This window comes from Chiloscyllium punctatum, chromosome 34, assembly GCF_047496795.1.
Source record: "Chiloscyllium punctatum isolate Juve2018m chromosome 34, sChiPun1.3, whole genome shotgun sequence".
Lineage (NCBI taxonomy): Eukaryota > Metazoa > Chordata > Chondrichthyes > Orectolobiformes > Hemiscylliidae > Chiloscyllium > Chiloscyllium punctatum.
This window is the reverse complement of record NC_092772.1, coordinates 48,298,861-48,312,074: the sequence shown is the minus strand read 5'-3', so window position 1 is coordinate 48,312,074 and position 13,214 is coordinate 48,298,861. Positions and strand designations below refer to the sequence as shown.

General features: G+C 50.6%; 1 protein-coding gene across 1 annotated transcript in view; it reads right to left on the bottom strand.

Moving 5' to 3' along the window:
• The window catches only part of LOC140458939 (hemicentin-1-like), a 77,115-nt gene extending 66,210 nt beyond the window's left edge, over positions 1 to 10,905 (bottom strand). Inside the window, exons 1-4 of the mRNA XM_072553672.1 lie at positions 10,578 to 10,905; positions 8,816 to 9,091; positions 3,355 to 3,624; positions 2,225 to 2,500 (exon numbers count right to left, since the gene is read on the bottom strand). Coding sequence (XP_072409773.1) covers positions 2,225 to 2,500; positions 3,355 to 3,624; positions 8,816 to 9,091; positions 10,578 to 10,905 — 1,150 coding nt within the window. The remainder of the gene's footprint in view (positions 1 to 2,224; positions 2,501 to 3,354; positions 3,625 to 8,815; positions 9,092 to 10,577) is intronic.
• Between the last annotated feature and the right edge of the window lie 2,309 nt (positions 10,906 to 13,214).

The following is a 13,214-nucleotide window of genomic DNA, read 5'->3' as shown; positions in this document are numbered from 1 at the left end:
TTGGAGAGTTGAGCTCTAGGAAGAGGCTAAACAGGCTGGGGCTGTTTTCCCTGAAGTGTCAGAGGCTGAGGGGTGACCTTATATGACTCTATAACTCTCTATGTCCACAAATGGGACTCTCGAACGGGATATTATCCTCCTGGTCAGAGCTCCAGAGTAGCTGCCAGGCATTCTGAAGGGGGAGGGTGAATAACCAGCTGTCGTGGTACATGTTTATATATTAAAAAAATGAAATGTGGTTCTGTAATACGAATTGAGAGAGTTAGGGAATAGATTAAAAAGGAAGTCATAAAATATCTTTGGCTGAAAGGATCAAGGAAAATCCCAAGGCTTTTTATAAGTATATTCAGAGCAAGTGCAGCATCTCCTCATAAGCTGCCTCTGCACATAGCTTTAGAAGGTCTGTAATGCTGATTTTTGATCTTACTTTTCATTTTTCTAATTCATACCTAAGATTTTGTGCCTAGATATCTTTGTTCCTAGGATCATGCCAGATATGGTGACTTTGTACACTTTTTGCTCTAGTGCCAGTGTATCATGACAGTTTTATGGCACAAAGTGAAATAACCAAATTAAACCAGCCATTGAACTACTGTATTTGCAACACAGTAACATTGTTGAAGGCCTCAACAAGCACCTCAATGGTTCCTAACCAGACGTTTGAATAAGCAATCCCAGACTTTGCAAATAATGAAATTTCAGAAACCAGTTTGTATCTGAAACAAAACACTTCACTATTTATTAAATACACAATAAGTTCAGCAAAGAGAAAATGATCTCTCTGTAATCTAATTAATGTTTACGTTTCAAACCCAAAACATTTGGTTTCAGACCCCATTCATACAAAAGACAGATAGACAGACAAACTAACATAAAAGAAATATCATAATTGGCCAGATTGCCGAAACCATTTTCATGTTGCATTGTTTCACAGGTAGGAATGGGGCTGCTTTTTCAAAACACTGATTAGGGTTACCTTCTCAGTCCACCCAGGCAAAAGCAGCAATACTTCTAATGCAACTCCCTACTCTTTGGAATTCTAAATGCCTACGTGACAGATTTGGTACAGAGCTTTCAAATCTTCATGCTGCCTTTGTTAGGAGCCAAGCTCATCTACACAGCAAATACACAAAATTACTTCAGTTCTGGTTCTGCCCTGATAGTCTGATTGCCTCTTCCTGAGGTCTCAATAGCCATTCAACAACTGCTGTCTGCTTCAACATAGGGCCTCTTCCAGACTTGCTGGAACCAATCCCCAGATACAGACCTTGTTAATAGCCACCTTCTGCTATCTGTTTAAACACAATACCCTTCACTTTGTCTGTTGGAATTCCTTTAACCAAGAATCTGCCTGCAATTAGCCTCCAGGCCTGCCCTCACAAACAGATGCTTGTTGATCTGCTATCTTCCTTTTACCACAAGCTGTCCCAAATTCCACAGTTCATTTTCAGCTCATACTTCCCAATTCACAACTCCAACCAAAACTGGTAAAACAATACAAACAAAAATAATGAGAGTTCTAACATTAGTTACTTCCTTTATTATCTGAGGCTGCATCCCATCAGGTCCAGGGGACTTGTTGGCCTTTTCTCCCACTAGTTTCCCTGGTTCATTTCCTCTTGTGAGAGTTACTGTATTTATTTCCTCCCCTTGGTTATTTTAGAATTTACTGGAATACAGTGGGACCACCTCTTATTTCATACTGTCCAGTGATGTGCAGGTTAGTGTGGATTGGCCATGCAAAATTGTCCTATCGTGTCTAGGGATGTGTAAGCTAGGTGAGTTAGCCAATGGAAATGTGGGGATATGAAGCTAGGCTGTATCTGGGATGCTCATCAGGGAGTCAATGTGGACCTGATGGGCTGAATGGACTCTTTACACCCTGCAGACATTCTATGATTGATTGTATCTCTTCTCTGCCCCACATTCCAGGATTCAATTTGGTAAACCCTCAATGTGCTGACTTTAAGGTAAGGAAATCCTTCCTCAGCTGAAGTGACTCAAGCTGTAAACTGTCAATACCTCCCAACTGTCATTTGAGGTGACTGACAAATGGCCATAAAATGAAGCACATCTTAAGACTTCCATCATTCTGCTGACATTGGGTCATATCCACGGGGCCCATGCTGTCCTGGGAGTAGAGCAATGTTAACACTGAGGGCTGTGCTGAACACTTAGTGTGAGGGCAGGGAGTCAGACATCAATATCAGGGCTGCTTACTTACTCCCAAACGTTATCCTGCGACCGTCCGACCTGTTGGCACCGACTGTGTTCCCCGCCTCACAGGAGTACACACCCTCCTGTTTGTGAGTGATTCTGTACAAGGTCAGGTCTCTCTCAGATGATTCCAGAGGCTCAGTCTCCTCTCCCTGTCTCCGTTCCCACTTGTACCAGCTGGTTGGGGGGTTGCTGTCGCTGGTGCAGCTCAGAGTGATGTTGTCACCTTCGTATATCGTACTGTCCGATGGAGAGACTGACACCTGCATGTTCCGAGGGGCATCTGACAGAAAGGAACAAGACTCTCAGTGAGATATAGCATTACTTGAGCATCCCTCACTAAGGGAGACATTGCAAGGGGTGACATAACAGGAATATCGGTCAGAGATCCCACAGGGCAGATAAATTGACAATTCTTCAATTAAAGGGCTCAGCTTTTAAGGAAGAGAAAGGGTGAGAGGTAAAACAGATTAGGGACAGATTGCCAAAGTTCAGGGCTGCGAATGGGAGGGTGAATCGGGAAATACTCAAGAGGCTGAAACTGGAAGGGGTTACAAGGATAAGAGGGGGTGTAGGGAATGGGGATCATTACGGAGACAGAGAGGGATGTAGGGACTGGTGGAGGTCCAGAGTAGGGAGGAGTGTAAGGACCAGTGGAGGGTACAGAGACAGAGAGGGGTGTCAAGGCTGGAGAATGATACAAGGATAGGGAGAGGTTTTGGGACCAGAGGGAGGGAGAGAAATATGGAGGGGGTAGGTACTGGAGAATGTTATGGAGATAGGGAGGAGTGTCGGGACAGGAGGGGGTTACAGAGATAGGGAGCGGGTGTAGGGGCTGGAGGGGGTTACAGAGATAGGGAGGGGGTGTAGGGGCTGGAGGGGGTTACAGAGAGAGGAAGGGGGTGATGGAGGATGTTGAAAGCCAAGAATGGGAATTTTATAATCGATGTGTCGCTGGACTGGGGAACGATGCAGGAGAGGGAGTGAGAGGAGGGTGATTGGGGAAAGGGACTCGTTGTGAATTCACAGACCGGGGGTAGACAGTGAAGTTTTGGATAAGTCGCTCTCATGCAGTGAGTAGTGACAGAGACCGGGGAGTTTACATTGGGAAAAGGTCAACCTGGGAATGTCACTCACAGAGCACCTCGATCCTGAAGCTCTTTGAAGTTTGTTCTCCAATAACGTTTTCCGCTTTGCAGTAATAATCTCCAGATTCCGTTGGGGTGATGGAGCGTATGGTCAGGATGTTCCCTGTCCCCTTGTTAACTGCTGTGTTCACATTGTCCTTATACCAGGTGTAGAGAGCTCCTGGATTACTCCTGGAGTTACAGGTCAGGGTAACCCGGTCTCCCTCCTTCACCTCTCCCTGTGGCTCACTGCGAACAATGGTAACATCTCCAGGACCATCTACAAGACGAATTACAGCTCGATTCAGGTCAGGGAGAGGAATAAGGCTGTGGAGCATTTTGGAACATTATTCCAAATCCCCTCATAAATGCTGCCTCTGAGCACTGACATTAGTTCAGACAGAGAACACTAGCATTCCTCAGAAATCACATCATGGAATATGCCATTCAGCCCGTCTGCTCAGTTCCAGAATTTCTCATTCTCGACTGCATCTTCATCTCTAATGCCTGATGATCTATCCATACTATGAGGACCAAGGAACTGGGCAATAATGTGCAGATGGTTTGGATGGAGCTGTTTTTATCAGGTGTGTCCAGGAGAGTTTCCTTACTCAGTACGTAGACAGACCAACGAGGGGAGAGGCCATTTTGGATTTGGTGCTCGGCAATGAGCCAGGACACGTGTCAGATCTCGCGGTGGGAGGACACTTTGGTGACAGTGACCACAACTGCCTCACATTTACCATTGCCTTGGAGAGGGAAATGAGCAGTTACCAAGGGAAGATATTTAATTAGGGAAAAGGAAATTATGACACAATAAGACAGAATTTGGAAAGTACAGACTGGGAGCAATTATTCCACAGAAAGGGGGAAGATTAAGAAACCTTGGATGACGAGAACAGAGGAGCTTCTCGTCAAAAGGAAGAAGGCAGCTTCTGTAAGATGGAGGAAGCAAGGATCCAGCACAGCTTTAGAGGATTACAGGCTTGCTAGAAAGGAGCTCAGAAATGGACTAAGAAGAGCCAGGAGGGGGCACGAGAAAGGCTTGGCAGGAAGGATTAGGGAGAATTCAAAGGCATTTTACTCATACGTGAGGAATAGGAGAATGATCAGGGAGAAGGTAGGGCTGATCAGGGATAGTGGAGGAAACTTGTGTGTGCAGTCTGAGCAGATAGGGGAAGCTCTGAACGAGTCTTTTTTGCTTCAGTTTTCACAAAGGAAAGGGATCTTGTTGTGAATAAGAATTTTGAGGAGCTGGGATACAGGCTTCACCAGTTCAAGATTGATGAAGTTGGTGTGCTGAAAATGTTGGCAAACATGAAGATTGATAAGTCCCCAGGGACACCCCAGATTTATCCTCAGCTGCTCCAGGAAGCGAGAAAGGAGGTTGCTAAACCGCTAGCGAACATCTTTGCTTCCTCACTCTCCATGGGAGTTGTACCGGAGGGTTGGAAGGAGGTGAATGTTGTTCCTCTTTTCAAGAAGGGTAATAGGGACATCCCTGGCAATTACAGACCAGTCAGTCTTACATTTGTGGTCACCAAGGTTTGGGAAAGAATTCTGAGGGATAGGATTTGTGACTATTTGGAAAAGCATAGCGTGATTAAAGGCAGTCAGCATGGCTTTGTGAGGGACAGGTCATGCCTCACAAATCTTATTGAGGAGGTGACAAGACAGGTTAATGAAGGTTGAGTAGTGGATCTGGTGTACATGGACTTCAGCAAGGCATTTGATAAGATTCCCCTTCGTAGCTTCATTCAAGTAGACAGGATAGTGAAAAAGGCGTTTGATGTGCTTTCCTTTATTGGTCAGTGCATTGAGTGTCAGAGGTGGAAGGTCATGTTGCAGCTGTACAGGATATTGGTGAGGCCACTTGCGGAATACAGTGTTGAATTCTGGTCTCCCTGCTATAGGAAAGATTTTCTGAAACTTGAAAGGGTTCAGGAAAGATTTACATGGATGTTGCTGAGTTGGCGGGTCTGAGTTAGAGGGAGAGGCTGAATCAGCTGGGGCTGTTTTCCCGGGAGCGTCAGAGGCTGAGGGAGGTTTATAATATCATGAGGGGCATGGAAAAGGTGAATGGCTAAAGTCTTTTTCCCTAGGGCAGGGTAATCCAAAACTAGAGGGCATAGGTTTAAGGTGAGAGGGAAAAGATATAAAATGGACCTAAGGGTGGAGGCTGGTACAGTTACAACATTTCAAAGGCATCTGGATGAGTATATGAAGAAGAAGGATTTAGAGGGATATGGGCCAACTACTGCAAATGGAACTAGATTAATTTAGGATATCTGGGTCGGCATGGAATAATTGAACCAAAGGGTCTGTTTCCTGCTGTACATCTCTGTGGCTCGATGACACTTGCATTCCCATGTATTTTTGTCTGCTTAGCTTCAGGACATTCACTTTTCCTAACCAATTCACAAGTAGATTTTGTAAATAATTGTGGTCCCAGCACTGATCCCTGTGATCCTCTCCTTGTTACAGGCTGCCATTCTGAAAATGTCCCTCTTATCCCAACTCCCTGTCTTCTCTTCGTTAGGGAGACCTCTATCCGTGCTCATAAACTACCTCCGTCACCATGGGCTCTGGTCTTATTAAACAGCCTCATGTGTGGAACCTTGGCAAATACTTTCTGCAAACTCAATATATTACATTCACTCCAAGCCCCTTTATCAATCCTGCTTGTAAACTCCTCAAAGAATTCTAGTAAATTTCTGAGTCATGACTTCCCCTTCATGAAGCCATACTGTCTCTGCCTAATCACACTGTGTATTTCTAAACAGCCTACTATTACATCCTTTTGAATCCTCTCTAACATTTTCCCAGAAACAAATGTTAAGCTAACACACCAGTGGGAACCTATTTTTTCTCTCCTCTTTTTTCAACAAAGGTGTTGCATTAGCAGTTTCCCAATCCACTGGGACTTTTCCTGAATCGATGGATTGCTGGGACATTACCATAAGTACCTCTCTGTAACTAATTCCTTGAATATCCTGGGATATATCCCATCAGGATCAGAGGACCTATCAGCTTTTAGTCCCATTAGTATATTTCCTGGTCATTGTAGTGATTTTGCCCATTGGTTATGTCAGAGCTCACTGGAACGCAGTGGGATAGCCTCTCATTCCTGGCAACCCCAGAGAAGATCAGCCTGATGGACTGTATCACTCCTCAGCCCCACGTTCCAGGAATCAAGCAGGAGAACTGCCAACTGTGTAGGGTGAGGAAATCCTTCCTCAGTTAAGGAGACCACAGCAGTAAACCGTGAAAACCTCCCAGTCATCAACTTGAGGGAATTAGCGAATGAGCAATTCCTGAGGCCCTCTTTCATTCTGCCGACATTGGGTAAGGTTTTTCATACATTTGTGGGATATAGGTTTCACTGGCTGGGCCTGGCATTTATTCCTTGTCTCTACTTGCCCCTTGAGAAGGTGGGGGTGACCTGCTGCAGTCCATGTGCTGTGGGATAGACCCACTATGTCACTTTGGGAGGGTTTTCCAGAATTCTGACCCAGGAAGGAACGGCCAATATATTTCCAAGTCGGGATGGTGAGGGGCTCGGGGGGAATCTTTCAGGGGGGTGGTGTTCCCATGTATCTGCTGCCCCTTGTCCTTCTAGGTGGAAGTGGCCGTGGGTTTGGAAGGTGCGGCCTGAGGATCTTTGGTGAGTTTCTGCAGTGCATCTTGTAGCTGGTACACACTGCTGTTACTGAGGGTCGGTGGGGGAGGGAGGGGATGGTACACACTGCTGTAACTGAGGGTCGGTGGGGGGGAGGGAGGGGATGGTACACACTGCTGTTACTGAGGGTCGGTGGGGGGAGGGAGGGGATGGTACACAATGCTGTTACTGAGGGTCGGTGGGGAGAGGGAGGGGATGGTACACACTGCTGTTACTGAGCATCGGTGGGGGGAGGGAGGGGATGGTACACACTGCTGTTACTGAGGGTCGGTGGGGGAGGGGGGAGGGAGGGGATGGTACACACTGCAGTTACTGAGGGTCGGTGGGGGGGGAGGGAGGGGATGGTACAAACTGCTGTTACTGAGGGTCGGTGGGGGGGAGGGAGGGGATGGTACACACTGCTGTTACTGAGGGTCGGTGGGGGGAGGGAGGGGATGGTACACACTGCTGTTACTGAGGGTCGGTGGGGGGGAGGGAGGGGATGGTACAAACTGCTGTTACTGAGCGTCGGTGGGGGAGGGAGGGGATGGTACACACTGCTGTTACTGAGGGTCGGTGGGGGGAGGGAGGGGATGGTACACAATGCTGTTACTGAGGGTCGGTGGGGAGAGGGAGGGGATGGTACACACTGCTGTTACTGAGCATCGGTGGGGGGAGGGAGGGGATGGTACACACTGCTGTTACTGAGCATCGGTGGGGGGAGGGAGGGGATGGTACACACTGCTGTTACTGAGGGTCGGTGGGGAGAGGGAGGGGATGGTACACACTGCTGTTACTGAGCGTCGGTGGGGAGAGGGAGGGGATGGTACACACTGCTGTTACTGAGGGTCGGTGGGGGAGGGAGGGGAATGAACACACTGCTGTTACTGAGGGTCGGTGGGGGGGAGGGAGGGGATGGTACACACTGCTGTTACTGAGTGTCGGTGGGGGTAGGGAGGGGATGGTACACACTGCTGTTACTGAGCGTCGGTGAGGGAGGGAGGGGATGGTACACACTGCTGTTACTGAGCGTCAGTGCGGGGAGGGAGGGGATGGTATACACTGCTGTTACTGAGCGTCGGTGAGGGAGGGAGGGGATGGTACACACTGATATTACTGAGCGTCGGTGAGGGAGGGAGGGGATGGTACACACTGCTGTTACTGAGCGTCGGTGGGGAGAGGGAGGGGATGGTACACACTGCTGTTACTGAGCGTCGGTGGGGAGAGGGAGGGGATGATACATACTGCTGTTACTGAGTGTCGGTGGGGGAGGGAGGGGATAGTACACACTGCTGTTACTGAGCGTTGGTGGAGGGGGGCGGAGATGGTCCACACTGCTGTTACTGAGCGTCAGTGGGGGGAGGGAGGGGATGGTACACACTGCTGTTACTGAGTGTCGATGGGGGAGGGAGGGAGGGGATGCTTGTGGGTGTGGGGCTAATCCAATGGGGGCTGCTTTGTCCCTGGGTGGTGTCGAGCTTCTCGAGTGTTGTTGGAGCTGCCCCCATCCAGGGGCAAGTGGGGAGTATTCCCTCGCCCTCCTGCCTTGGGCCTTGTCGATGGTGGGACAGGCTTTGGGGGGAATCAGGAGGGGAGTTACTCGCTGCAGGATTCGTAGCCTCTGACCTGGTCTTGTAGCCACTGTGTTTATGTGGTGGGTCCAGTTGGGGTTCCCCCAGAATATTGACACTGGAGGGATTCTGTGAGGGACCATACTGTCCTGGGAGTAAAGCAATGTTAACACTGAGGGCTGAGCTGAACACTCAGGGTGAGGGCAGGGGGTCAGAGGTCAATATCAGGGCTGCTTACTTACTCACAACCTCTATCCTGCGACCCTCCGACCTGTTGGCACCGACTGTGTTCCCCGCCTCACAGGAGTACACACCCTCCTGTTTGTGAGTGATTCTGTACAAGGTCAGGTCTCTCTCAGATGATTCCAGAGACTCAGTCTCCTCTCCCTGTCTCAGTTCCCACTTGTACCAGCTGGTTGGGGGGTTGCTGTCGCTGGTGCAGCTCAGAGTGATGTTGTCACCTTCGTGTATCGCACTGTCCGATGGAGAGACTGACACCATCACATTCCGAGGGGCATCTGACAGAATGGGACAAGACCCTCAGTGAGAGACAGCATAACTTGAGCATCACTCACTCAGGGAGACATTGCAAGGGGTGACGAAGCAGGAAAATCGGTCACAGATCCCACAGGGCAGATAAATGGACAGTTCTTCAGTCAATGGGGTCAGTTTATAAGGAAGAGAAAGAAAAAAGGAGGGAAACAGTTTAGGGACAGAATGCCAAACGTCAGAGCCAGAAAGGGGAGAGCGATGGGAAACGGGAAATATTCCAGAGGCGGAAACTGGAGGAGGTTACTGAGAAAGGAAGGGGGTGTAGGTGCCAGAGGGGGTTACAGAGACAGGGAGGGGGTGTAGGGGCTGGAGGGGGTTACAGAGATAGGGAGGGGGTGTAGGGGCTGGAGGGGGTTACAGAGACAGGGAGGGGGTGTAGGGGCTGGAGGGGTTATAGAGATAGGGAGGGGCTGTAGGGGCTAGAGGGGGTTACGGAGATAGTGGGGGGTGTAGGGGCAGAAGGGGGTTAAAGAGATGAGCGGGGTTAGGGGCTGGAGGGGGTTACAGAGATAGGGAGGGGGTGCAGTGGCTGGGAGGGGTTACAGAGATAGGGAGGTGGGCGAGGGGCTGGCGGGGGTTACAAAGATAGGGAGGCATGTAGGGGCTGGAGGCGGTGTAGGGGCTGGAGGGGTTTACAGAAATAGGGAGGGAAGCAGGGATGGAAGGAGGTTGCAGAGATAGAGAAGGGTGTGGCGCCGGGAGGCGGTTACAGAGATAGGGAGCGGGTGTAGGGGCTGGAGGGGGTGACAGAGATAGGGAGGGGGTGTAGGGGCTGGAGGGGGTGACAGAGATAGGGAGGGGGTGTAGGGGCTGGAGGGGGTTACAGAGATAGGGAGGGGGTGTAGGGGCTGGAGGGGGTTACAGAGATAGGGAGGGGGTGTAGGGGCTGGAGGGGTTTACAGAGATAGGGAGCGGGTGTCGGGGCTGGAGGGGGTAACAGAGATAGGGATGGGGTCTAGTGGCTGGAGGGGATTACAGAGATAGGGAGGGGGTGTAGGGGCTGGAGGGGGTTACAGAGATAGGGAGGGGGTGTAGGGGCTGGAGGGGTTTACAGAGATAGGGAGCGGGTGTCGGGGCTGGAGGGGGTAACAGAGATAGGGATGGGGTCTAGTGGCTGGAGGGGATTACAGAGATAGGGAGGGGGTGTAGGGGCTGGAGGGGGTTACAGAGATAGGGAGGGGGTGTAGGGGCTGGAGCGGGTGACAGAGATAGGGAGGGGGTGATGGAGGGTGTTGAAAGCCAAGAATGGGAATGTTACAATCGAGGTGTTGCTGGACTGGGGAATGATGCAGGAGAGGGAGTGAGAGGAGGGTGACTGGGGAAAGGGACTCACTGTGAGTTCAGAGACCGGGGGGGCAGTGAAGTTTTGGATAAATAGCTCTCATGCAGTGAGTAGTGACAGAGACCGGGGAGTTTACATTGGGAAAAGGTCAACCTGGGAATGTCACTCACAGAACACCTCGATCCTGAAGCTCTTTGAAGTTTGTCTTCCAATAATGTTTTCCGCTTTGCAGTAATAATCTCCAGATTCCGTTGGGGTGATGGAGTGAATGGTCAGGATGTTCCCTGTCCCCTTGTTAACTGCTGTGTCCACATTGTCCTTATACCAGGTGTAGAGAGCTCCTGGATTACTCCTGGAGTTACAGGTCAGGGTAACCCGGTCTCCCTCCTTCACCTCTCCCTGTGGCTCACTGCGAACAATGGTAACATCTCCAGGACCATCTACAAGAGGAATTACAGCTCGATTCAGGTCAGGGAGAGGGATAAAGCTGTGGAACATTCTCCCAAATCTCCGAATAAATGCTGCCCCTGAGCACTGACATCATTTCACAGAAAGACCACCAGAATTCCTCATATCCTGAAATAGGCCATTCATTCCCTCTTCTCCATGCTAGAATTTCTCATTCCCAAGTGCACCTTCCTCTGTAATGCCTGACTATCCAACTGTAGTGTGGAGACCCGGGATCCAAACACAGTGCTCCGAGTGTGGTCTGGGGGCTATTTTCTGGTTATCCCACACCCTCTTTACTTACACTGTACATTAATGTGTTTGGGTGTAGAATCCCGGGAGCTGACAGAATTCCGTGCTCTACAGATGTAGCTACAAGATGCATCATCCCTGGTGGGTTGAATCCTAATCGTGTCGGTATTTTCTCGCAGATTGTTCCGTTGTCTGTTGCACATTTTCCTCCAGCTGTAGGTATGAACCGGGGGGTTGGCTTCACCTCGACACGTTAACGTGATCTCGGTCCCCTCCTTCACTGTATCCTCAGAAATAATCTCCACGTTTCTCGGTCCATCTGTTGGGAGAGAGAGAGAGAGAGAGAGACGTGATTCCAAGATTTCAGAATCCCTCACATATCCAGGTCCACAGAAGACAGGGGTCTCCGAGGGGTGGGGTGGGGCAACACCAGAAAGATCCCTGATCGGAAATGAAACCAGGAAAAGTGACAAAGAGGCAAAAACGCAATATCTGAATTTGCGTAGCGCCTGCTGAAGAAGATGTTGCATTGAAAAGGGTGAAACAGTAATGTGACTGCAAGTTGCTTCAACAACATCAGGAGAATAGGTCGGTGTCATGAATGTCTGGGAGGAAAGAAAGAGATGGAGAGGTGAAGCGAGGGAATATCTGAGCTCAGGGTCGTAGGCAGCCAATAGCAGAGCCGGTGATGGGATTCAGGCGCTACTCTGGAGGCCAGGACTCGAGGAGGTTACAGAGACAAGGAGGGGGTATAGGGACTGAGGGGAGGGGTTGTAGGGGCTGGAGGGGGTTACAGAGAGAGGGAATGGATGTACGGCTTGGAGGGAGTTAGAGAGATAGGGAGGGGGTGTAGGGGCTGGAGGGGGTTACAGAGATAGGGAGGGGGTGTAGGGATTGGAGGAGGTTACAGAGATAGGGAGGAGGTGTAGGAGCTGGAGGAGGGTACAGGGATAGGGAGGGACATGAAGTTTTAGCTCAGTATAATGTGGGAGTTTGTTGGTGAGTGGGACTCTCAGACTGATGACACTCACACTGAATATCCAGTCGTATGGGATCAGATTTCTTTTCACCCACGGTGTTCCTCACTGTACAGGTGATCTCACAGTCAACATCTTCAACAGAAGCGTAGAATGAACATTGAGATCTCCATTGTCTCCCAGAACAGAGAGACATCGAACCGTGTGGACACTCCTTCCACCAGCGATAGGAAACTGCTGCTGGATGGCCATCAGACTGACAGCTGAGGGATGTCCACACTCCAGCTCGAACTGAAGGCGGGAATGTGATTCGGACACTGGTCGGAGCATCTGGAAATAAACACCCAACACCATTAGGACTGACCCTCTGACAGTGCCCTCTCCCTCAGCACGGACCCTCCCACAGTGCCCACTCACTCAGCACTGACCCTCTGACAGTGCCCACTCCCTCAACACTGACCCTCTGACAGTGCCCACTACCTCTGCACTGACCCTCTGACAGTGCCCTCTCCCTCAGCACGGACCCTCCCACAGTGCCCACTCACTCAGCACTGACCCTCTGACAGTGCCCACTCCCTCAACACTGACCCTCTGACAGTGCCCACTACCTCTGCACTGACCCTCTGACAGTGCCCACTCCCTCAGCACTGACCCTCCGACAGTGCCCAATCCCTCAGCACTGACCTTCCAACAGAGCGGCATTCCCTCAGCACTGACCCTCCGACAGTGCGGTACTCCCTCAGCACTGACCCTCCGACAGTGCGGCACTCCCTCAGCACTGACCCTCCGACAGTGCGGCTCTCCCTCAGCACTGACCCTCCATCAGTGCGGCATTACATCAGCACTGACCCTCCAACAGTGCGGCACTCCCTCAGCTCTGACCCTCCGACAGTGCGACACTCCCTCAGCACTGACCCTTTGACAGTGCGGCACTCCCTCAGCACTGACCCTCCGAGAGTGCGGCACTGCCTCAGCACTGACCCTCCAAGAGTGCGGCATTACATTAGCACTGACCCTTCGACAGTGCGGCACTCCCTCAGCACTGACCCTCCGACAGTGCGGCACTCCCTCAGCACTGACCCTCCGACAGTGCAGCACTCCCTCAGCACTGACCCTCCGACAGTGCGGCAC